This window comes from Oryctolagus cuniculus, chromosome 5 (genome assembly GCF_964237555.1).
Source record: "Oryctolagus cuniculus chromosome 5, mOryCun1.1, whole genome shotgun sequence".
Classification (NCBI taxonomy): domain Eukaryota; kingdom Metazoa; phylum Chordata; class Mammalia; order Lagomorpha; family Leporidae; genus Oryctolagus; species Oryctolagus cuniculus.
Window position 1 is genome coordinate 164,339,466 of NC_091436.1, and position 25,106 is coordinate 164,364,571.

The 25,106-nt window shown below is 45.5% G+C and overlaps 1 protein-coding gene across 1 annotated transcript in view; it reads left to right on the top strand.

Moving 5' to 3' along the window:
* F13A1 (coagulation factor XIII A chain) overlaps positions 1–25,106 on the top strand; it is a 185,187-nt gene that overhangs the window by 80,190 nt on the left and 79,891 nt on the right. Inside the window, exon 6 of the mRNA XM_051855142.2 lies at positions 2,387–2,494. Coding sequence (XP_051711102.1) covers positions 2,387–2,494 — 108 coding nt within the window. The remainder of the gene's footprint in view (positions 1–2,386; positions 2,495–25,106) is intronic.

Here is a 25,106-nt window from a genome sequence, read left to right on the forward strand (position 1 = left end):
GGTTTAGAGAGTGATGCCAAGAAGACTGCAAGGGGTGTGTCCACATCAAAGAAAGAACGCATCTTTTTACAAGAGGGTGAATCTAAGAGATAGCTCATTAGAACAGAGGGTGGCCATTTCCTCCAAGGAGGACCCACTGAGTTTTCATGGAGAGCCAGGCTAGCAGCAGCAAGGTCAACTCACTGTCATGATACAAAGTATCAAATGGCATTTCCTTAACATATTAATAATTCATTTCCTGGTAGGTCAGTTTGAAGTCTTCAACAATAGAGCAAACGAATGATATTTTACTGTATTTCTGTAAGGCAATGAAGGGGTTGTGATTTGAAAAGAGTTTTTCATTGACAACAGGAGAGATGGGTGTGGCCTTCCTTGGAGTTTGGTCTGAGATAACTGGAATGGGGCATCATCACTCTGGGTACCCAGGACAGAGAGTTCAGAGTCTGGCCCTGACGGCTCATATGGTACTTCTTGGCTCCTGAAACCTTGCTTTGACTTCTACCTGGACTCTCCCTGGGTCCCTCACTCACCGGTCCATCCTGGTCACTGGTACCTGTGTCATCATGAGCTCTTGCCCACCCAGCTTCACCCTGACTCCTCGCCCGGGATTGCCGACCTGCCAGCATTTCCAATGTCCTATTAATCTTTGCCCTAATTCCTTGCACTTTTGGGGGATTCCTGCCTGGCCTAATGGTGCCATGCCATCCTCTTCATCAGTGGAATAAACCCTTTGACTCTGTCCGTTGTCTGGTGCCTTTGATTTAGGGCCCCCAAATCCCAGCCTTTAGACGAGGTTCTATTATAGCCCCCATGTGATTGTGGCTAACAGGAAGGAAAACCATCAACCTGGAGAGCAAAGGGAACTGGGCAGGTGCCCTGAGCACATTCAGGATACTCTTTGGCCATCGTGCCTTGGAGTAGGCACCATTGAGTGAGGGCACTGTTTGTGACTACCATCACTCAGTGAATCCACTGATTCCGGTCCTTCCGCCAAAATAACCAGCCATGGCAGTTCTCAGCAGTGAAGCAGGAAATGACAGTTCTGTGACTCTCTTTAGCTTTCCACACAGTTGCCATCACGTCCCAAAAACACAACTGAGAGATGATGTTGAAGCAGAAGCGGAATAATGATTTGTTTCTATACCTGAAAGAGTGCAATCAATCGTCCCCTGCTGCATCTATCCCCTCAGTGTGAGGTCTATGCAAAGTTGTGTCCCAACTGGATTTAATAAGCAAGCGCATGGCAACAAGCCATTAAGATTGTATTTTCTGTCCCAAGTATTTAGGTGGAGGAAAGGTTTCTGAACTTAACAAAACGTTCTGTTAAAATGAGGTACAGTGTAGATAAAAATCTCTGTCTTGCTATTTCATTGCTATTTGGTCTTGAGTCCTTTTCGAGAAAAGTCTGGTACTACCTGTTATTGGCAGTTCTTTCTAAGGACACTGAACTGGCTATACTGTTCTTGCTGTAATAATGTAATCTGCTTTCTAGGCCTTTCTGCCCTCCCTTTAACCCTAGGGGTCTCATTGTTTCAGGAGAGGGGAAGCCTTAGAGAACACTGGCTATGTATGTGAGGTCTCCTACTACTGTGAGTGTAGCTAAATAGGCCTGAAGTAGTTTCCTGTGAAACTGCATTTCCAATGTCTCAGGCTGTTTTTGAAGTCTCTGACTTTGGCAAAGTATCCATTCCTCTATCTTGGCTATTTAAATGCCTTGGCCACCTAAATTAACTGGGACGGTTTTCTGAAGAGCTTCAAATCATACATGACCCTTCAATACATCAGCTCTCTCCTTTTCTGCTTCTATTTTGCACTTGCTTATTCACTCTACTGAAAAATAAAGGAAGACGTCGCCACCCTCTCACTTTTTTTTTTTTTTTTTTTTGGACAGGCAGAGTGGACAGTGAGAGAGAGAGAGACAGAGAGAAAGGTCTTCCTTTGCCATTGGTTCACCCCCCCAATGGCTGCCGCTTCCAGCGCGCTGTGGCCAGCACATCGCGCTGATCCGAAGCCAGGAGCCAGGTGCTTCTCCTGGTCTCCCATGCGGGTACAGGGCCCAAGCACTTGGGCCATCCTCCGTTGCACTCCTGGGCCATAGCAGAGGGCTGGCCTGGAAGAGGGGCAACCGGGACAGAATCCGGTGCCCTGACCAGGACTAGAACCCGGTGTGCCGGCGCCGCTAGGTGGAGGATTAGCCTATTGAGCCGCGGCACCGGCCTGCCACCCTCTCACTTTAATCTTTGTTACTGAAGATCTGGAGAGACTACTGTACTCATAGGAAACATACATTTCTAAACATCAGCTTAGGATTTCGGTTTGTCTTCAGCAGAGAATATCTGGTTTGCAGAGTGGAAATTAACCAATTTCTCATTTTTCCCCCAAATAGTTTGAAGATGGCATCCTCGATGCTTGCTTGTACGTGATGGATAGGGCACAGATGGATCTCTCTGGCAGAGGAAACCCCATCAAAGTCAGCCGCGTGGGGTCTGCAATGGTAAGAAACAGCTACTGATTATTGGACACGCACCCCCTGCCTCCATGTAGAGGCCAATTCATTGAGAGCTGCTGAAAAAGTCACTTACACTTAACAACATTTTATTTATAGGATTCTGACTTCTGACCTGCGGGATAGCTCTTGAATTCTCTGAACTTGTCACGTGCAATTAAATATAAAACAAAATTCTTATCTTAGGACGGTTTGTTTCTTTGATTTCAGAAAAAAATGGTGCCAGATTTCATAGTACTATTGACCATTACTCTTTGTAATTTAGCACAATAATTATTAGTTCACTGTTGCTTTTTAGATTTTATTTATTTATTTGGAAAACAGTGACAGAGACACAGAGAAGGAGACACAGAGAGAGAGATATCTCCCACCCATGGGTTCATTCCCCAGATGCCCACAACAGCCAGGGAAGTGCCGGGTCAAAGCCAGGAACCAGGAACTCAATTCCGATTTCCCACATGAGTGGCAGGGACCCCACCACTTGAGCCGTCACCTGCTGCCTTCCAGGGTGTGCATTAGCAGGAAGCTGGAATTAGGAGCAGAGCTAGGACTTGAATCCAGGCCCTTATTGCATTATGGGATGCGGGCATCCCAAGTGGTGCTTTAGTCACTAGGCCAAACACTCTCCTCTTGCCAAGGGACTGAGAAGTGACCAGGAAAACGTCCATTGATCATAAGTAAATGATCAAACATCGAAGAGCACAGAAAAAGATGTGAAGACAGAACTGTCTACACTTCCACACTGTTAATACAAGCAAAGAAAGACACGACTCTCTCTAGTCTTAGCTCCTCCTACAATGGCACTTCCCATAGGGCTTTGTCACTGATGTCACGGGAGGGTGTGAATTCTTCCCAGGAAGCAGTGGCCATCATTCGGGCCACTTTTCAAGTTAGGAAGCAGGGCGACAGCAGTGCCAGGGTAAAGCTCCTGCTAGAACCCATCTCCACGAACTCCAAGTCTAGACGTTTTCCGCCTTCCACCTTACTCTGTGCAGGAGGTCTGGAGATGTCTTTGGGAACGCAGGAGTCCTGCAGTGCACAGCTTGCTGGGAAGGGATCTAGAATGCCCAAGAGTGTGAAGGTTGGGATTGGAGGTGGCGGGAGGATGGAAGGTGATGTCCAGACCCGGCTAGTCCTGGACCATCTTCATACACGCAGCACAGAGTCGATGCTTGGTGCAGAAAAGCACATGGAATCTGCTTCAGGGGCAGAATATTCCTGAAGAGATATTTAGCTGGGCAACGTTTCATACAAACACTAAAAATGTTTCATACTACCAAGTTCCTTTAGCTTTCTGAAAACATTCTGTTTGAAAGAATTTTTGTCGTTGAGCTTGGTTTATATATTCTTTTGAGTTAAACAAAACAAATACTGTTCACATAAAAATAGTAGTCCGAGGATGATAGAAAATGAAATGTTTGGTTATGTGTTAGGAACGGTGGGTTTTCTTTTAGTGGGAGGGATAGAGGGAATATAGATGGAAACAAAAGGAGAAGCTGGTTGTGGTCCATTAACTGTGACAAATATCACACTAGGATAAGATGTTAATAGTAGGGAGGCTGGCTGTGGGCTATGTGGGAATTCTTCCCACTACGTCACAATTTTTGTTTTGTAAATTTAAAGTTATTCTGAAATAAAATGTTTTAAAAAGAACAAAGCTACATGTGAATTTAAGAAATAGAAGATCTTAAAAAATGAAGCTACAGACTAACATCTAAAGACATTTTGGTTTCTGGTTGTTGGTTTAGGTTGCATAGTAAAAAGAAGTGAATTCTAAAGAATTTGGGGATCTCTGTAATTAGCTACTTGCAACGTATATAAATTCATGGAAAATTAAAGTAAAGGGCAAGCTTATTTTGAAGCAATTTTTTTTTTGAAATCGTGCATTGCTTTTTCTGTTTATGTACTTTCCATGAACTTTGTAAGATGCTTGTATTATATCTGCAGTCTGTCACTACTTTTCTTGTCTTGCAAACAAGATTCCCTGATATCTTCTCCTTGGAAGTTGCCATGTCAAGTGTGCTGTGAGAAGGGAAGCAAACAGCCGGTAGGGATGGAATATGACGGATTCCTTCTGAAACGTTCTGCAGTGGCACGCTTATCAGCCTAAGCTCACTCCCACACTGTGTGCATTTTCACTAATCCAGACAACACTGCCTAACCTAAGCCAATGGGAGAGGGAGACAGACAGGGAACGGGGAACCTAATACTGTCTCCAGTGGCGTCTGGCCAAGCAGAACTGTTAGTCTTGAAATTAAGAAGCACATAATCCTATTGCAAATTGCCTTGAAATTTTATGAATCATGAAATGCCCATCAAGTGCTGATTGTGGAGATGTAGAGCCCAGTGACAGTGTTTAGAAGCAGACAGAGAGAATCGGGAATGGTTTGATTTTATGCTGGAAATGGGGGCCTTGGGTGTTAAGGGACAGAGGTCTTGCTTTGGCCCACTATTCTGGAGATGGGAGCCTTGGGTGTTAAGGGACAGAGGTCTTGCTTTGGCCCATTTTAAGCAATGTTCCTGTTGCCACCATGCCATCGTTAGACACGCAACAACGTTGATAGCTCTCAAATCTCTTGCACCTCTGTTATCTCTTCAAACTCTTAGAATGGCTCTGTGAATCTTTCCAGAATCTATTCAGTTATGATAATTTTTAAAACTACAAAACTGAGCCTTCAGAAAATCAATAAAGACAGTGATGCTTGGGGGGAGGGGAATCCTCTATTTTCTGGTTGTTCAAACAAACAATTCTTTTTGTTCACAAATCCTAGAAATCTAGTAAGAAACCTCTGAATGCAGTTAAACAAAGAACATAGAGAGAAAACTTTCACATTTCTCAACTGAAGCTTTGTCTTAGGGCAGGTGCTCAGCCTGGCAGATGCCCGTGCTTGGGTTCTACTCTTGGCTGCTGCTCCTGTCCCCAGCTTCCTGCCAGTGCAGACCCTGGGAGGCAGCAGTGATGGCCCAAGGAATTGTGTTCCTGCCACCCCTGTGGGAGACCTGGATTGAGTCCTTGGCAACTGACTTCAGCCCAGCCCAGTTCAAGAGCCTATAGCAAGAGAAAGTATGGAAGTTTTAGGGGTCTAGCCAGAATCCAGACCCCAGGTAGGCAGGCTGTGTGTCTTCTCTGGGAGGGACCCAGGCCTCGGGTGGAAAAGGGGCTGCTGCATGGTTTTGCAGAGCCCCTCCCGCACACTCCCCACCCTGGCCGTGGAGGCTGGAAATCCCTTCCCTGGAGCCTGAGATGCACCTGACGTGCAGATTCTCCAGGAGGTCCAGCACAGGGACTCAGTTCACACGGAGATGAAAGTGATAGAACAGTGACGCCAGGAAAGGCTGGGGATGAGCACCCAAAGAGGGTGGAGCCGAGTGGGGACAAGACGTAGCAGCACAAGGAGCAGCCCTAAGGGCACATTCGCATCCTGTAGCCCTGGCCAAGTCTAACAGTGAGGGTTGGCAAGTAGCTTGCAGTGAACAGGTGGCACGGGATGCTTAGAAATAACCAACTTGCGCCACCCTTCTAATAATAACAGGATGGATCTGGGCTGCCAGCTCACAGTCCCTCAATAAACATCTTTGTGATCCAGTGCCCGTGACCTTGGATAACAATTCATTGTGTGGGATAGTCCCGTGCATTGGAGGGTGGTTAACAGCATCCCGGTCTTCTACCCAAGAGGTGCCAGTAGCACGTTTCCCCTTACCAGTTGTGACAACCAAAAATGTCTCCAGCTATGGCCACATGCACTCTGGGGGGGAGAATATAGCCCCTGGTGAAGACCGCATCACCGGACTTCTCTGTAACTCAGCCTCCTGGCCAGCGGCAACCCCCTGCCCACAGGGAAGATCTTTCCTCTTCGTTTGTGTAAAGCCTGTTGGTTTCCAGTGCTCAGATAAAGAGGAAGAGGAGGCAGCATCGCACTCGCCCAGGCCTCACTTCTTCATCTTTGTCGTGAAGCGCTGTCTACACTCAACCCACACTCGCTGTTCCCAGTGGCAGCAAGAATGTCCCTTCACCCTTCAGAACAATCCCCTCCCCTCTTCTGTCTTGGTCCTGTGTACATTCAGTATCTTCGCGTTCTTATTTTAAGCTGGTGTCATTTCGCTTCGAGGTGGAAGTAGAAGTTTATGACAATCTGGAGAGACCTGGGTTATTGGATTTTTCCCAAGAGGAATAAAGTCCAGAAATCCTGTAATCCCAGTGGCTGGGGACTGGCCTGAGACGTTATAACCTTACATAAGCTACCTTTAGGCAGGATCTTCTAAACACCGAGCGGTTCTTTCCACCGAAGCTGTATGGCACACTGTTAAAGACAGAAAACTGGGAGTGGGGGGCGGGGCGGGGGAGGAAGTTAGGAAAAAGAAGAAAATCGCCCAGAGTTGTCCTCCCTCTAGTGCAGCACATCACTTGATTGCTGTTCTCTTTCCACCTCATTTCGGATGTGGCCGTCTCCACCAGGAAATATGCCAGGCTGAGTTAAGAAGGCTGCTTTGTGCCATCTGAAAACTTGTTCCCTTCACTTGGCATCAACGAAGCATTCCATCGCTGGCTGCAAATGGCTGCGAGGGAGCCAGCCCCGCACTCTGAGCTCCCAGGCAGACTCTCAAAACAGTTGTGTCATGAAACACTGTGACAAGAACAGCGTGGTCCCGGGAGAAGGGAGGGCAGTGGCCTGGCATCGCGGCTGGGTGGTTCCCTGGCCGTGTCGGCTTCCCTGCCCAGGACCGATTGGACCTGGCAGTGACTGTGGACAGAGCATTGCCCCCTGGGAGATGCAGCTGCGGGTTACAGCTTGCTTGGTCGCCGTGGAACTGAGAACGTCTCACTTCGTGCACAAGCCCTGCACGTGAAAGTTGCCAGGCTCTCCAGGGACATCCCTGTTGAGAAAGCAGAGTCCCTTGGAAGTGACATCACTCACACAAGGTCACGCAGCAAATAAGTTTGTGTGATGGAACCGGATATTGTCTTTACTCTCAGATCCTATTACCTTAGACGGCCGCTACCCACACATTATTGCCAATAACACAATTACGATATCAAGTTGATCCTCCCAGAAATGAACCAGGCCCCAAGGAAATGGAGCCCAGAATAGGCAAAGTCTGAAACAGGGAAGAGGGGAAGAAAGATGCAAATAAAAGAATTCTGAATAGCCAAAGGTTCTGAGTCCCCAAGGGGATCAAGTAGCACAAATGGTGCAGTGGTGGTGTTGGTGATGATAGTGATGGCAATGACGATGGTGGTGGTTGTGGTGGTGGTGATGGTGTGATGGTGATGATAGTGATAGTGATGGTGGTGGTGGTGATGGTGTGATGGTGTGATGGTGATGGCAATGACGATGGTGGTGGTGGTGGTGGTGATGGTGTGATGGTGATGGTAATGATGGTGTTTATGGTGATGGTGTGATGGTGTTTATGGTGCTGGTATGATGGTGATGACAGTGATGGTGATGGTGGTGATGGTGATGGTGATGGTGTGATGGTGATGGTGTTGATGGTGATGGTGTGATGGTGATGATAGTGATAGTATGATGGTGGTGGTGATGGTGTGATGGTGTTGATGGTGATGGTGTGATGGTGATGACAGTGACGGTGATGGTGATGGTGGTGATGGTGATGATGGTGATGGTGGTGGTGATGGTAATGGTGATGGTGTGATGGTGATGATAGTGATGGTGGTGGTGGTGGTGGTGGTGATGGTGATGGTGATGATGGTGTGATGGTGATAGTATGATGGTGGTGGTGATGGTATGATGGTGGTGTTGATGGTGATGGTGTGATGGTGATGACAGTGACGGTGATGGTGATGGTGATGATGGTGATGGTGGTGGTGATGGTAATGGTGATGGTGTGATGGTGATGATGGTGATGGTGATGATGGTGATGGTGATGGTGGTGGTGATGGTAATGGTGATGGTGTGATGGTGATGACAGTGATGGTGATGGTGGTGATGGTGATGGTGATGATGGTGATGGTGGTGGTGATGGTGATGGTGATGGTGTGATGGTGATGATAGTGATGGTGGTGGTGGTGGTGGTGATGGTGATGGTGATGATGGTGTGATGGTGATAGTATGATGGTGGTGGTGATGGTGTGATGGTGGTGTTGATGGTGATGGTGTGATGGTGATGACAGTGACGGTGATGGTGATGGTGGTGATGGTGATGGTGGTGATGGTGATGGTGATGGTGGTGGTGATGGTAATGGTGATGGTGTGATGGTGATGATGGTGATGGTGTGATGGTGGTGGTGATGGTGTGATGGTGGTGGTGATGGTGGTGATGGTGATGGTGATGATGGTGATGGTGTGATGGTGATGACAGTGATGGTGATGGTGATGATGGTGATGGTGATGGTGATGGTGATGGTGATGGTGATGATGGTGATGGTGATGGTGGTGGTGGTGGTGGTGGTGGTGATGGTGATGGTGATGATGGTGTGATGGTGATAGTATGATGGTGGTGGTGATGGTGTGATGGTGTTGATGGTGATGGCGTGATGGTGATGACAGTGACGGTGATGGTGATGGTGGTGATGGTGATGATGGTGATGGTGATGGTGGTGGTGATGGTAATGGTGATGGTGTGATGGTGATGATAGTGATGGTGATGGTGGTGATGGTGGTGCTGAAGGTGATGGTGCTGAAGGTGGTGGTGTTGGTCATAGCAGAGATGCTGGTGATAGCAGTAAAGCACTCAATATTAATCATTCAGCAATTATTTATTGACAATCTCCCAGTCTATGCACAGGGGTACAATTGTGAACTGAGCACTTTCTGTTCTCACAGAGCTTACAGACTGATAGAGAAGGCAGAGTAGTAAAGAGAAAAGTTTGGCTGGCGCTGCGGCTTGCTAGGCTAATCCTCCGCCTGTGGCACCTGCATCCCATATGGACACCGGGTTCTAGTTCCGGTTGGTCCTCTTCCAGGCCAGCTCTCTGCTGTGGCCCGGGAGTGCAGTGGAGGATGACCCAAGTGCTTGGGCCCTGCACCCCATGGGAGACCAGGAGGAAGCACCTGGCTCCTGGCTTTGGATCAGCGCAGTGCGGTGGCTGTGGCAGCCATTTGTGGGGTGAACCAATGGAAGGAAGACCTTTCTCTCTGTCTCTCTCTCTCACTGTCTAACTCTGCCTGTCCAAAAAAAGAGAGAAAAGTTCCACACGCATGGCAAACTCTCTGATGTAGATAAGCACAAGGTTGTACAGGAATGCGGATCTCCCAGATTTAGCTCAGAGTTTTCTCAGAACTAAGCACGGCCTAACCAGTGTGAGAACAGTGGCTCAAATTTAGAAACGGCTGACAAGGGAGAACCCATGGCCATAGTAACCCATTCTATTATTCACAGAAACCTCTTCTCCACAGTGAAAATTCAAACAGCCAGTCAACAAAAGCTTTGGAGGGTCATGTAGCCGGGGTAATTTGCTCTTCTGAGGGCTTGTTTGTTTTGTAATTCAGAATACACAGCTTGCCGCAGCTAAAATTTGCTTCATGGGATCTCAATACTGACAATTATCTGATTCCATAGTATTTTTTAAAAAGAAGATTTATTTATTTAGAAGGCAGAGCATCAGAGAGGAAAAGAAAGGCACACACATACAGAGAGAGAGAGAGAGAGAGAGAGAGAGATCTTCCCTCTGCTAGCTCACTTCCCAGATGGCTGCAGGAACCAAGTCCAGGCCAGGCTGAAGTGAGGAAACAGGAATGCCATCCTATTTTCCTGCATGCGTGGCAGGAGCTCAAGAACTGGGGCTGTCGTCTGTGCTTTCCCAGAGCATCGGCGGGGAGCTGGATTGGAAGCAGAGCAGCCGGGACTCAAACCAGCAACTCCAACTTAGGATGTTAGCATCACAAATGCTGTTTTCGCCCACTATGCCACACTGGCCCCCCTGATTCCATAGTATTTTGATGTAATTATAGTAAGAAAAAAAAAAGAAAAGAAAACCCACAGCATTAATCGGAAAATTCACAAGGTGAGAGAGGAGAAAAAATGTCGATGTAATTACATATTTTAAAATTCCAGTGCTGTATACTGTTGCCAGCCTGAACTTCCCAGCTTCCCTTGAGGTATGCACGTTTATTTTTAACCCCGGTCTTTTGCTACTATCGAACCATGATGCCATCATTAATCCCCATTAATACCTTGCTCTGACTGTGTCTTTTGGGAATTAACTCAAGATTGAACTTTTTAAACCAATCGATGTTCAAAGTACTCTTTCGTGTTACAAAAAAATCTTGAACTCCAGCTGGCAAATCAAACTGACCACAGCTGGGGGTAGGCCCTGGATTTTTCTAGCTCCCAGTACGAGCTGAGTGACTGTAGACCTTTGGGATCACATGGACTTCACAGCTCTGGTCCTCAAGCGTCTGGGGTCTACAGGTAGACTGACAGTCACTTCACTTTGCCCTTCTCTCCTCCCCGTCTCCTTGTCATAGGGTTTAGTACTTCTTTATCTTTCCATGCCTGAAAAGCACACTGATGACGTCACTTCCTTGCTACGTTGCCAAGCTACTCCACAGGGGGCTTACTACAAAAACAAAACTCTGCTTTTTATTTTTTTGCAGTTATTTATTTACCCATCTCAAATGGGCAACTTCACACTCAGCGAAGGTTTCCCTGCGACAAACGTTAATTGCAAGCATTCATATTACAGTTAAACATTTGCCTGAGTTAGAAATTCCACACCTGATTCATCCCAAATGAACTTTAAAGATAGAAATATATACAGAGAGTCTATTCCCCAATCATACCAACCGACTGCAGCGGAGTTCTCTAGCAGTTTTATTTTTGAAAAATTACAAAGCAGCATCTAACTGCACCCTTGGTTTATAAAGCAGTTAAAAAAAAAAAAAGCCTGTCATAGAGAAATCTAAGGGCAGGTACTCAGTGGTCATTGTCCCCAACCTTTTCACCATCAAGGAGCTTTTCCACATTTCCCCTCATGGGTCTTGGTTTTTGAAAATTTCTTCTATCAAAGAATACATAGTTATGTAATAATAATTAGTTTCCACATTCCGGTGTCAGGTTTATGTAAGAGCCCGTTGGAACTGCTGCTGGAGTAGTAGCATGAATTGTGGCGGTAACTATCCCTACCAGATAATCGAGTTAGCCACACCACGATTCAGCGCCCCCGTGCGAGGGTCCAGATACAGCTTCGCTTGGGAGTGCTGAGAGACTGACGGTGACTCACCAGCATTGCACACCTGCAAGTCTTGGAGGTCTGCTGTGCCAGGGCTGGGGACCATTGCCAGAGGATTGCACGGTGGACTTGAGTCCCCCTTCGTGGCTTCTCCAACCCTACCAGCTTTTATTGTCAGTGCAGGCAGAGGCTCTGCCACGGGGACAGAGCCCAGTCAGCAAGGGCTCCCATGGTGGCCACTTTCGGAGACTCTAACGAAGACAGCTAGCGCAGTCCAATAAGTAAAATACTAAATTACCAATCCTAAAAGTGCTTTTTTAAATAGAAACCATTGAAGTTGTAATCAGGATATTTTCAAGAATAGAAGGCATGGCTATGATTCCAGAATGATCTTGGGACTCCAAGGAGGTTGGAGAGGTACAGACTCAGGAAAATCCTTCGTAAAGCCAGGAGGTGGTCTGATCCACGGGGACTTTCAGTTCTGTGGACTGAAGCTTTGTAACGACTAACTATACGGGAAGCCAGTGGGAAAATAGAACCCGCCTAGCAGGAAGTGTGTTCACAGCCACTTTTGAGGAATTGCATGCATTTGGTCAGTAAGCAATGAGCAGATGAAGAGTCCGAGGTACAGCACATTGAGTCACTTTATCCAAGCTCACAGGTGGCCGTGGAGAGGGCTCTCGGCTGCTGGACCCTGCTGTTCCACACACGATGCTTTCTTTCCCCTGGACTTGTCCTCTGCCTTCCCTCTCTCCTCATCACACGCGCTCCTTGGGCACAAATGTAATTCCTTTTATATGCCCTGTCTGAGTCAATCCTTCTCTTTTTGGTGGGGGGTGGGGAGAGTGAGGGGAGGTGAACTATTCAGACACCTTTTTTTTCCCTCCTAGGATGAAAGCCAGCCATGTAATGAAGTTTCCATTTGTGGGCAAATGGCTTGCTTTCTCAATTACTGAGGTTACATTTCTTACGCCTGCTCTCCCCATACTTTTGGAGAAAAACAGACATTTATTACAAGCCGTCTCTCGAATGTGATAATCATAGTCAATCTAAATGTCTGCTCTCCCCGAATTGCTTCCTGGAATGAGACTTCAGGACAGCATCTATTTTGTAATCACACAGACTATTTCTGCAACCCCGAGAGGGGAGGGCCTCTCAGCACGCCCTCCAAGCTGCGCAGTCGGTGCTGCTCTGGGCTCCTAGGGCAGACATCACCTTGAGAGACGGCTGGAAATGCAGCTACAGCCCAGAAGTCTCCGTCTATGCACTGTAGGTTCGAGTTTTGCCCTCTCTCTTTTTCCTCTTGACCTCGCCCTCTCATCTCCTCTCCTTGACCTGCATTTTCCTCCCTGCCATCCAGGTTTGTTTGTTTTCTTTTTCATTTATTTTACTCCTTTGAAAGACAGAGTGACAGAGAAAGATGGAAAGACACCAAGAGAAAGAAATCTTCCATCTGCTGGCTCACTGAAGCCAAGAGCCAGGAACTCCATCTGGGACCCCCAAATGGGTGGCAGGCACCCAGTCACTTGGTCTGTCTTCTACTGCGTTCCCAAGCCCATTAGTAGAGAGATGGATCAGAAGCAGAGCAGGGCCCGGCGCTGTGGTATTGTGGGTAAAGTCACCATCTGCAGCACCAGCATCCCATATGGGCTCTGGTTCGGGACCCAGCTGTTCCACTTCTGATCCAGCACCCTGCACCTGGGAAAGCAGTGGAAGATGATTCAAATCCTTAGGCCCCTAGCACCCATGTGGGAGATTAGGAAGAAGCTCCTGGCTCCTGGCTTTGGTCTGGCCCAGGCCAGGTCATTGTGGCTGTGTGGGGAGTGAACCAGAAGATGGAAGATATGTCTCTTGCTCTGTCTGTCATACTAGTAATTATGTTCTTCACAAAGTAGATGAGAGTTGTTTAATCAGCTTTAAAAAAATTGAAGTAAAATTTACATGCAATAAAAAGCATGGTCATTCAAGGCAAAGTTCAATGAATGTTGATTGGCATAATCACCACCCCCATCAAAATATATACGCTTCTACTCCAATTTCTTGTAATAAACTACACTTTCCTATTCTTAAGATTCACATAAATAAATCCATACAGTGTGCAGGGCACTGGCTTGCGTAATGAATAGTTGTGTGTCATTGATAGTTTCCTTAGCTTTACTGTATTGTATATCACAATGTGCTCATCCATTCACCCATGGTGGACATTTTAGACATTTCCAATGCGGAGCTATTCTAACTAAAGTTACTGTGCGCACTCTTCCACAAGCCTTTTTGCTTTCAGATGCCTGGGGTAAACAGCTAGAAGTGATGTGTGTAGATCATGCAATCTGCAGAGGAGTAACTTTATTGAGAACATGGCAGCTTTCCTAAATGGTTGTGCCATTTTACGTTCCTTCTGGCAATGTATAAAAGCCCTGGTTTTCCCACAATGTCACCCACTCTTGATGTTTTCAGCTTTAAAATGTTAATTGTCCTAGTGTATGTAGTGTGACATCTTATTGTAGTTTTAATTTTTATTTCTGTGGTGACTAATGATGTTGGACACCTTTTCTTTATTTTTTTAAGATCATATTTATTTATTTGAGAGGTAGAGTTACAGACAGAGAGAGGGAGAGACAGAGAGAAAGGTCTTCCATCCATCCAATGGCTCACTCTCCAAATGGCTGAGCTGAGCTGATCCGAAGCCAGGAGCCAGGAGCTTCTTCCAGGTCTTCCACCCCGGTGCAGTGGCCCAAGCACTTGGGTCATCCTCCACCACTTTCCCAGGCCATAGCAGAAAGCTGGATTGGAAGTGGAGCAGCTGGAACCTGAACCAGCACCCACATGGGATGCCGGCACTGCAGGTGGCGGATTTACCCACCTACACCACAGCACTGGCCTTCAGAACAAGATTTTTAAAAATTTTATGAAGTCCATTTTTTGGTTTCTTTTTTTTATAGTACTACTCAGGAAGCATTTTATTTCCTCAGGCCATGAAAATACTCTTCTATATCTCCTATATTGTTTGAGGCATTTCAAGGCTTTGTAAATTGAGCTTGTACCATTTGTTCTATGATCTTCCTTGAGTTATCTTTCTGCATGGAGTGAGGTAGGGGTCAAGATTTATTTTTCCCCAGTTTTTCCATTTGTTCCAACAACATTTTGTTGGAAGAAAACTTTCATTTGTTGCGAGTACTTTCAGCTCTTAAGAAGGCTGTCATTTTCCCTATTGAATTGCTTTGGGAACTTGACTGACAATCAAATGACTATGTGAGTATCGATTTGTTTCTAGACTATTCTGTTCCATTGGTTTATTGCCTATCCTTATACAAATAACATACAGTCTTGACTATTGTGGCTTTTATAGTAAATATTCAAATCAGGCAGTCATCCAACTTTGTTTTATTCTTTTTCAATATTGTTTTGGTTATTCTAGATCCTTTTCATTTCTGTATAAATTTTAGAAACAGCTTCTTAGTTCCAGCACAATGTCTGCTAGCATTCTAACTAAGCTGCTATTTGATGTTGTAAAGAAACACAAAGAGGTAGCCTGGGCCCACTCTGCAGTGGGGCCACACGCATTCATTCAACACCACTTCCTGAGTTCCCACCCTGGGAACACACAGTCAAAATAGCAAGATGCCTTCCTTCAGTCTGATAATGAGAACAAGGACAATCAAACCAACGGCACAATGCAATGTGATAGGATAATAAATAAAGAGTGTTATGCAAGCACAGAGTAGGGCATCCCAGTCAAAGCAATAGGGAAAGATATCCAGAGACAAACCAGCTGAGTTTTGAAGAACCAAAAGCATTCACCGGGTAAACGGGAGTTTGGGTGTGGAAGGGAATCCAGAGAGTGACAGTTCCAATAGCAGCAAACAGCGTGTTAACCCCACCGTTACACTCAAAGCTAAGGAGATGGTAGGTGGATTTCTGCTCTTTGGATCAAGTGTGTGACTCTGGCTGTTATGGATGCCATGAAATCCCAGACAGTATCAAGGCCGGGGTGCTGGGCAAGGGGAGGCATTTCAAGGCTTTGTAAATTGAGCTTGTACCATTTGTTCTATGATCTTCCTTGAGTTATCTTTCTGCATGGAGTGAGGTAGGGATCTTTGGATCAAGTGTCCTTGTGTAGGACTTCTTGTGTGTGTGTTTGCTGGGAGGAATAACCCGTAGGAGTGCCTCGTCTTCAGCTTCCCTCCCGTCCTTACGACAGAGCTTGGAGACTGGCAGAGTCACACAAGAGGCAGACCCCGATATGATTTTAATTTTTCAAGCTGCTACCTTCAAATACAAGTTGAATTCAAATACATAGAAGAGAAAGAGCAGAAGAGCTGTTACTGATGAGAGGTGGTGACTGTAGCTCCCACCACCAATACCCTGTCCCCACCTCTATGTCCCCAACATGGTGACTGCGGAGGTACCTGTAAAAAACCCCAGGGAACCACTGGGTACAATTTAACAGGCACAACGCCACTTTCACCAGTGAATCGGATCAGTTGTCCCAAGAAGTAGCTGAAGACTTGTGGTTCACAAGCCCTAGAAAAGACCTTCTACAAGGAATAATTCTTCTCCTTCCCAAATTTAACTCTATGCCTTTGAACCTGGTTCAATTTATATCAAAAGATCTTTGAGAAGCTGTTATAGACAAGGTTATGCATAAAACTGTTTTCTAAAAGAGTTACAGAAATCCTAGACTTTATGAGGACATAACTTTTAACAATGAAATTTAACAGAATGCGACAGGTTTATCATGGAGAAAAGTCATTATATCATAACTGCATAAAATGTTCATGCAGGAGAAGAAGCATAGCTTCATGTATTTTTAAAGGAAGCAGAAAAATATCAAGTATACAAAATGTGAAGGTTAGAGAATCAACAAATGCCACACTCTTTACTTGTCAGCATCCAATTAAAGTCAGCTGAGGCCCCAAGGCCCAGATGGGAGACAGGTCCCATGTGGATCATGTCTTAAGGCTTTTTCTGTCCTTTGAACTGCATGGGAATGCAGGACTTTTTCTCACTTGAGGGTGAAGATCTATCCAGTATAACTCCAAGGGCAAGCCCCAAGGTCATGGTGGGCCGCCTGTGGTGGCAGCTCCGCTCCCTCAGAACCAAGCACAGCCAGACCTCCTGCGCTGACCCATCCACGGAGGGCCTTCCACCCAAGAGGCCCTGTGCTCCCTGTGCATTCCCGCACGCCCCCAGTCCCCGATGGTCCACTTCCTGAATGACAGCGACAGACCTCCCTCTCCAGCCCTCACCTGTGTCGCTGCCCCTTCCGTGTTTGAACTAACCCGTTTAATCACTGCTCGTGGGCCTGAACCTTAAGATCAGAGCAACAGCCCACACCACAGGGCACCTGCTTTCACACACAAGAGAAAGTTCATTCTCTTATGGCAAATATTTGGGGAAATTTGAAACATTCAAAATAAGAGTGAAAATAAGAATTGTGTCTACCCTCACAGCACAGTTAGCATCTTGGCAGGTACTTCCAGTAAATTTTATGTAAAAAAAAAAATTGCCAAAAAGAAAATCAAACAATACAGAAAAATTTAAAGATGAACGTCTAAAAAATAATGCTTTCCAGAATGTTCTTCTTTATTAAGGCTGAATAGAATTCCATTGCATATAAACGTGCGTTTTGATGCACTCATCTGTCAGTGGGCACTTTGGTCGCCTCTATATCTTGGCTATTGGAGTACTGGGAGTGCAGATACCTCTTCGACATACCAATTTCAATTCTTTTGTGCATATTCCTAGAAGTAGGATTCTGGGATCATGTGGTAGTCTTATTTTTTATTGTTTCTGTTTTGCTTATTGTTGAATTGAGTTTTGTATCTATTTTAGGTGTTAGCTCCTTATCTGACGTGTGGTTTGCAAATATTTCCTCCTGATTCACTCTGTTCATTGTACCCTTGGCCATGCAGAAGCTTTTAAGTCTGATGTCATCCCATTTATTCTTCCTTTGTTGCTGGAGCGTTTGGTGTCAGATCCAAGAAAGCCATTGCACAGATCAGGGTCCCATATCTAGTAGTTCTACAGTTTCAGGTCTCCTGTGTAAGTCTTTCGTCTGTTTTGAGTTGATTTTTGTATACTGTGTGAGATAAGGAGGACCTCTTGCTAAGTGAAAGAAGCCAGGCACAGAAAGATGAACATTGTATGACATCACTTCTAGGTGGGATCTTAAGGCTCAGTCTCCTAGACACAGAGAGAAGAGAAGTCGTACCAGTGGCTGACGTGGCTGACGTAGAAGCAGAGGGGGAGACATGGATCACAAAGTACAAACCTGTGGCCAGACTGGAGGAGTAAGCTCTAGTAATCTATTGCACTGCGTGGCAACCACAGTTAATAATAACAAATACTTCAAAATTATTAACTGAATACATTTTTTATTGCAAAAACTGTAAGTTGGTGAAGTGACAGGTGTGTTAATTAGCTTGATTGAATCTTTCTACAGGGTACACATAGATCAAATATCACATTGCACTATGCAACTGCTATTTGTTAGCTAAAATCAAGTTAAAAGAAAACACTTTCCACAGAAAATAACACCAAATTTCACTACCAAGAAATAACATTCATTAATATTTTATTAGCTCAACATGAATATTTAAATATATAAATATAGTTTTAAATCATGATTGATACTATACTATGAATAGTAGTCTAGTTTAAAAGTATTGCATTTATATAGCTCTATTGAGATTCAGTTGGCAATGAAATGCTCATGTTTAAGCTGTTCAATTTGATCATTTTAATATAGACATGCACCTATGAAACCATCACTTATTTAAAATAGTAGACATATCCGCACCCCCAAGTGCTGCCTTTATCATTTCCCTCTCCAACTGTAACCTGCCAACCTGACCTCCCCAAACACTAGCCCACTTTCTACCACCATACATTGATTTGTGCACTTGAAAATGTCACAGAAATGAAGTCATACACTACTACTGTTTGTTTCTCTGGTTTCTCTCATCCTTCGTTTGTGCACTTTGAGGTTGGGCCATGCTACTGTTTGTATCAGCAGTCAATCCTTTTTACTGATGAGCAATAGTCCATGGTATGGGTGAACCGCTATCCGTTTACGTATTTACTTGCGGATGCACAGTTGGGCTGTTTCCAGTCTCACAAATAAAGCCAGGAACATTTGTGAAAATCTTTTTGTAGACACAAAAGTTTTGGTTTCTCTTAGGCAAATGCCTGAGAGTGAGATCTAATATACTCGAGAAACTGTCTGTTTTCCGGAGTAGTTGTGCTATTTTCCATACCCACGGGTAACATAAGAACCCCGAGTGTTCCACATCCTCCCCAACACTTGACATGATCAGTCTTTGTTTCTAAATTTATGTATTTATTTGAAAGGGACAGTGAGAGATAGAGAGAGGAAGAGAGAAAGAGAGAGAGAGAGAGAGAATCTTCCATCTGCTGGTTCACTCCCCAAATGGCTGCAGTGGCCAGAGCTGGGCCGATCCAAAGCCAGGAGCCAGGAGCTTCCTCTGGTTCTCCCACATGGGTGCAGGGACACAAGCACTTGGGCCATCCTCCACTGCTTTCCCAGGCCACAGCAGAGAGCTGGATCAGACGTGGAGCAGCCGGGACTCAAATTGGTGCCCATATGGGATTCCGGCACTACAGGCGGCGGCTTTACCCACTATGCCACAGCGCCAGACCCATAATCAGTCTTTCAAATTCCAGTCTTTCTAAAGGTGTGTAAGATGTGAAGCAGTGCCTCCCTGAGGACCGATGGTACTGAGCATCCTACTTGCATGGATTTGCCATATGTACCTTTCGGGCAGAGTGATTCAAGCATTTCCTCAGGTGTCTAAGTGGCATTTGCTTTCTCGTCCTTGAGTTTCAAGTATTCTGTACCTTCAGATACAGAGCGTGATTTACAAGTGTCTTCTGTCCCTCCACGCTTATCTTTTCATTCTCTTCGCTTTCAAAAAGCAAAGGTTCTTCATTCGGATGATGTCCAACTTGCAAATATTTTCCTTGTGGATAATGCGTTTTAGTGTTCTACCTAAGGAATGTTTGCCTATCCCAAGGTCACACAATTTATCCTGTGTCACCTTAAAGTTTTATAGTTTCAGGTTTGGCATTTAGAGTTAATTTTTATATGATACTGGTATAAATCAAATTTTACTTTTTGCATATGAATACACAATTGTTCCAGGTCCATTTGTTGAAAAGATCATCCTTTGTTTATGAAATTGCCCTTGTAAGCTTGTCAACATTTAGTCCACTTGTGTCTGTATGGGTGTATTTCTCTGTTCCTATTGATCTGTTTGTATTTTGCCAAATGGCGTCATACAGTTTAATTTTAAAGTAAGTATATTTTTTAAATTATTTTTTGAGATAGAGTAGAAAGGGGAGAGAGGGGGAAGGGAGAGAGAGAGGGAGAGAGTTTACATTCATTGGTTCACTCCTCAAATGCTCACAGTGATCAGGGCAAGGCTGAATCAAAAGTCTGAAGCTGGAACTCAATCGTGGTTTCCCAGTTTCCACGGGGGTACAGGGCCCCAAGGTCATGACCATCACCTGCTGCCTCCAAGGGTGCACATTAGCAGGAAGCCGGAATTAGGAGCAGAGCTGTCTTGAACCCATGCACTCCAACATGGGAGTCAGGTGTCCCAACTAGCAACTTAACTGTGAGACCAAATGTCCACCCCAGAAGTATAAACTTAATTGCACTCAAATTGTATTTAACTTCATTAAATTTTGCCTTTACAAAAGAAAAAGTTACAATGAAATGTTAAACTTCAAATAGATGTTTCTTCACTATAGGAGATACCTTTTCCTAACACATCTTTCCAAAGTTATTAAAAATTTTGAAATCCATTAAAAGTATAAAGTAATTACATATTTTAAAATTAAATTTTAGTTTTAGACGGTGTTGGTTAATTATAAGAGATCAACACTTTAAAACATTAACATTTTCATTCTGTTCTCTTTCCTCCTTCATGTCTAAGTTTTTTCTTAGGGTGATGGTGGTTTTTATGTTATCAATTTTTAAAACGTCTTCTGAGGGCTGGTGTTGTGGCATAGCAGATCCGACTGGTTCGAGTCCCAGCTGCTCCACTTCCTATCCAGCTCCCTGATGGTGCACCTGGGAGAGCAGTGGAGGAAGCCCAAGTGCTTGGGCCCCTACACCCACCTGGGAGACCTGGAGGAGGCTCCTGGCTTCACCCTGGCCCAGCCCCAGCCATTGTGGCCATTTGGGGAGTGAACCAGCAGATGGAGGACCTCTCTCTCTCTCTCTCTCTCTGTCCTCCCTCTCTGTGGCTCTGCCTTTCAAATAGATAGAACGGATCTTTAAAAAATTATTCTGTAACTAAAGTTCTCAAAGATGCTTATTTTACACGAGTTTTTCTTTCCACTGACTCTTTTACAGTGCAGTCTCTGTTCTGGGGTTCTCTGACTCAGTCCTTGTCTACCTAGATATCACTTCTCACATGGCTCTTTTAGGGTGGCTACTACAGCCTCGGAGACCCCCATGCTTGGCCACGAGTGGTTGCCTCTGGGGCACTCACACAGCGTCGTAGCTGTGCAGAAGATCCTTGTGGCATCTTCTCATTCTCCCGGATCTGTGTAAATACTGACGGAGTGTTTTGCCACTGCATGATGCCACGTAGAAGTCCACAAACAGCCCGATTCCCTCCCTTGCTGCTAATTTGCTTTTTCTGACTAAATGGCTGGACAATTATTTCTTTTTCCTAAAGTTCAAATTAATTAAAATTCCCAAGCATTGAACAAATTACCCTGGAGCGCAGATTGCTCTTTCAATGTTTAGATTCAATTTTCCTCAATTATCTGAGCTTTTCTCACATTAATTAAGAATGTGTCTTCTGTTTCATCCGTTGGGTTCTCTATTCTTTTTTTTTTAATAGACAGTGAGAGAGAGAGAGAGACAGAGAGAAAGGTCTTCCTTCCATTGGTTCACCCACCAATGGCCGCCACGGCCAGCACACCGCACCGATCCGAAGCCAGGAGCCAGGTGCTTCCTCCTGGTCTCCCATGGGGTGAAGGGCCCAAGCACTTGGGCCATCCTCCACTGCCCTCCCAGGTCACAACAGAGAGCTGGACAGGAAGAGGAGCAACCGGGACAGAATCCAGGGCCCCAACCGGGACTAGAACCCGGGGTGCCGGCGCCACAGGTGGAGGATTATCCTAGTGAGCTGCGGCAACAGCCTGGGATCTCTATTCTAAGGACAGCAATTATCTTTCCGTTCTGTCATCTTTGTCCTTCATAACTGTTAGCAGCCCTCTTAATAATGAGCGTATTTCATTAGCATGTTCTCTACTTCTCTTCGACTTGTCTTCCATGTCTTTAGTTTTATTTTCAGCAGTGTCTAGCCTGTTTCCTGCAGTTTGTGTATTAGTGTTAGTCCTGCTAAAATGTGGTTTGGTCCTCGGTTTCTTCTCTTTAGGTCTGGGACCTCCTAAGACTTTGTGAGTCGTTCATTTTTCCCTCCATAGTTGTTTTCGCGATCTGTTCGCCCCATCTCCCACTCCCCCGATGTTTTTTGGTCTTCTTTCCTGATCATTCTTACACAGATCTTTTCCAGGTATTCTGTGGACTCAAACAGAGCAATCTCGAGTCTGTTTTCCATATAAGCTTAGTTTTATTTCTCCTCTGATGTCAAGTGGAAGTCAACGTGCTTCACGGCGCCTGCTCTCCTCTACCTTGTAGGGGATTGGCATGAGGAATGAAGTTTCACTGCAGAGGCAGACAAGCTTTGTTAGGATAATTGGACTCTACTCTTTCCTTTAAGATTCTGTTCAGTTTCTCCTGAAGAACCCACTCCCTCCCATTGGTGGTGTCTCACAGAGTCCTTTCCCCGTTGGGTTACCAGAGACAGAACTCTTCCTACCCACTTCTCCGTAGCACTTGCTCCCACTGTTCTGGTCAGAGCAAAGATGAGCATTCTCATCCAGTGTCTTTCTTTCCAGATTTTTGAAACATGAATGAGAAATGTGATGGATTTGTTGATTTGCAAATAAAGCATCTGCGAATCTGGTGCTTAGGGTTAGGGTTAGGGTTAGGGTTAGGGTTAGGGCTAGGGCTAGGGTTAGGGTTAGGGTTAGGGTTAGGGCTAGGGTTAGGGCTAGGGTTAGGGTTAGGGTTAGGGCTAGGGTTAGGATTAGGGCTAGGGTTAGGGTTAAGGTTAGGGCTAGGGTTAGGGTTAGGGCTAGGGTTAGGGTTAGGGTTAGGGCTAGGGTTAGGGTTAGGGCTAGGGTTAGGGTTAAGGTTAGGGCTAGGGTTAGGGTTAGGGCTAGGGTTAGGGTTAGGGTTAGGGCTAGGGTTAGGGTTAGGGTTAGGGCTAGGGTTAGGGCTAGGGTTAGGGTTAGGGTTAGAGATACTAGCTGCCCCCTGTTACCCTTCTGCTCCACGCCATAATCCTCATTCTTGTCTTGGCATCAGGCTTTGAAGTTTGCTGCCTTACGTTGTGCACGTTAGTTTCTAATAGAGACTGGTTGCGGTGCAGGGGGAGGATTAGGTTTTCATTTTCCCAATACTGTAGGGAGGGAAATGTAGTGAAACCTTAAAAAGAGCTGAACACTTCCTGCCCACAGCTCTGGGTTCCTGTTACCTACTTGACTTCCAGTCACCCAAGGCTGAGAGATTTTTGTTTTGCCACCAGTCATTCTCTGAGTTCGTGACCCAGTGTCAAACCATAAGGACCAGGATGCCACTGCAGTGTCTCCCACACATATCTTCTTGTCCAAGGAGAGAGATACTACTTGAACCCTTTATGTCTGTCAGGAAAAACCTATTTCTTTCAGTGTCTGAGCTTCTGAGAAATCAATGCCCTAGTTAGAAAGCAGTAGCTAATCTGGCAAATTTGCTATTTTTTTTTTTTTTTGTCAGGCAGAGTGGAAGTGAGAGAGAGAGAGACAGAGAGAAAGGTCTTCCTTTGCCGCTTTTTCACCCTCCAATGGCCACTGCAGCTGGCGCGCTGCGGCTGGCGCACCAAGCTGATCCAATGGCAGGAGCCAGGTGCTTCTCCTGGTCTCCCATGGGGTGCAGGGCCCAAGCACTTGGGCCATCCTCCACTGCACTTCCTGGCCACAGCAGAGAGCTGGCCTGGAAGAGGGGCAACCGGGACAGAATCCGGCGCCCCGACTGGGACTAGAACCCGGTGTGCCGGCGCTGCAAGGCGGAGGATTAGCCTAGTGAGCTGCGGCGCCGGCTGCAAATTTGCTATTAGAAGTGAGTTGTGATTTATCTAGCACCAGCACAGCTCAGCATCAACAATTAAAAGGTCTTTAGAGAAAAGAGATTTTTTTTTCTCCTTTACTTCTCCCCTTCGCCGATTGGATTCAGTCTTATGCTATAAATAGCCCTTTAATTAATGGTCATTTATTGGAAAATCAGACATCAGAAGCATAGTTTAGGACTTAGGAACTTTTACCTTTGAGATTCATTCCACTCCTCAGTGATAAGGTGATGGAAATGCAAGTTCTAAGATCCATCTACTCCCCAAACCACAAAGACCAAGCCGCATCATAGCCACGCAAGACACTCCTCAGAATTCATTATAACAGACACAAGTTTAGAGTAACCACTTCACCCGTAAGAAGTATTGGTTAGGAATAGAGTCAAAATGATTAGCCAAACTCTACTCCATTCTGATCAGCCCACAGATTTACAGGCCAAAGCCAAAATTTACATCAAAGGCATGAACTTACAATTAGCTGAACAAGGTCTCAGAAAACGCCAAGGAACTTTTTTAAAACATTGAGCACATAAACTGGGTGGTGACTGCAGCTATTCTTCACTCAGCCTGACTAGACACAGCATCAGAACAGCACATCTCCATCTGAGTAACAATGTTCCAGACAGCCCAGCCGAGGAGCATCTGCAAGGCACCACTCCGCACTGAGATGCTCCCCACACTTCAGCAGAGGGTCTGTCACTCACAAAGAAGACCCTTCCACATCCTGAGTGTTTTCTAGTATTTATGTTTGATCCAATGCTGCCTACTTACACAATGCCCATGTATAACTTCCCATCGGATTCCTGAACCTGCCATATTGTTTCATCACACCAAGCACCTACTCAAACTGTTTCCATTATGCAGATGGGCTCTCCAGCCCTCTGTCCCTCCAGATCTCACATTCATGCCATCCCTCTATCAATCCCCACTGCCACTCCCACCACCCTCCAAGCCTTCCTTTGGACCCCACTCTACCCATACATGTTCCTGACTTACCAATAACCTTTACTTGTACTTGATTGGCCTTTTGCCAAACTCTCAGAAGAGTGAGTTCTTACTCATCCATGTCCAGTGGCCATATGCTTGTTGACTATGCAACTGAGTATTGAACAACTATTGCGAACCAACACCAAGTCTCTGCTAGTACTTGCCAGAATTTTGAGAGATGTGGGTTTTATCTCTACTCCCAGTGAACTCATGAATGTGAGTGGAGAAGACATATTGTTCTACAACAAAATACAGCAATTCCAAGAGAGGGATCTGG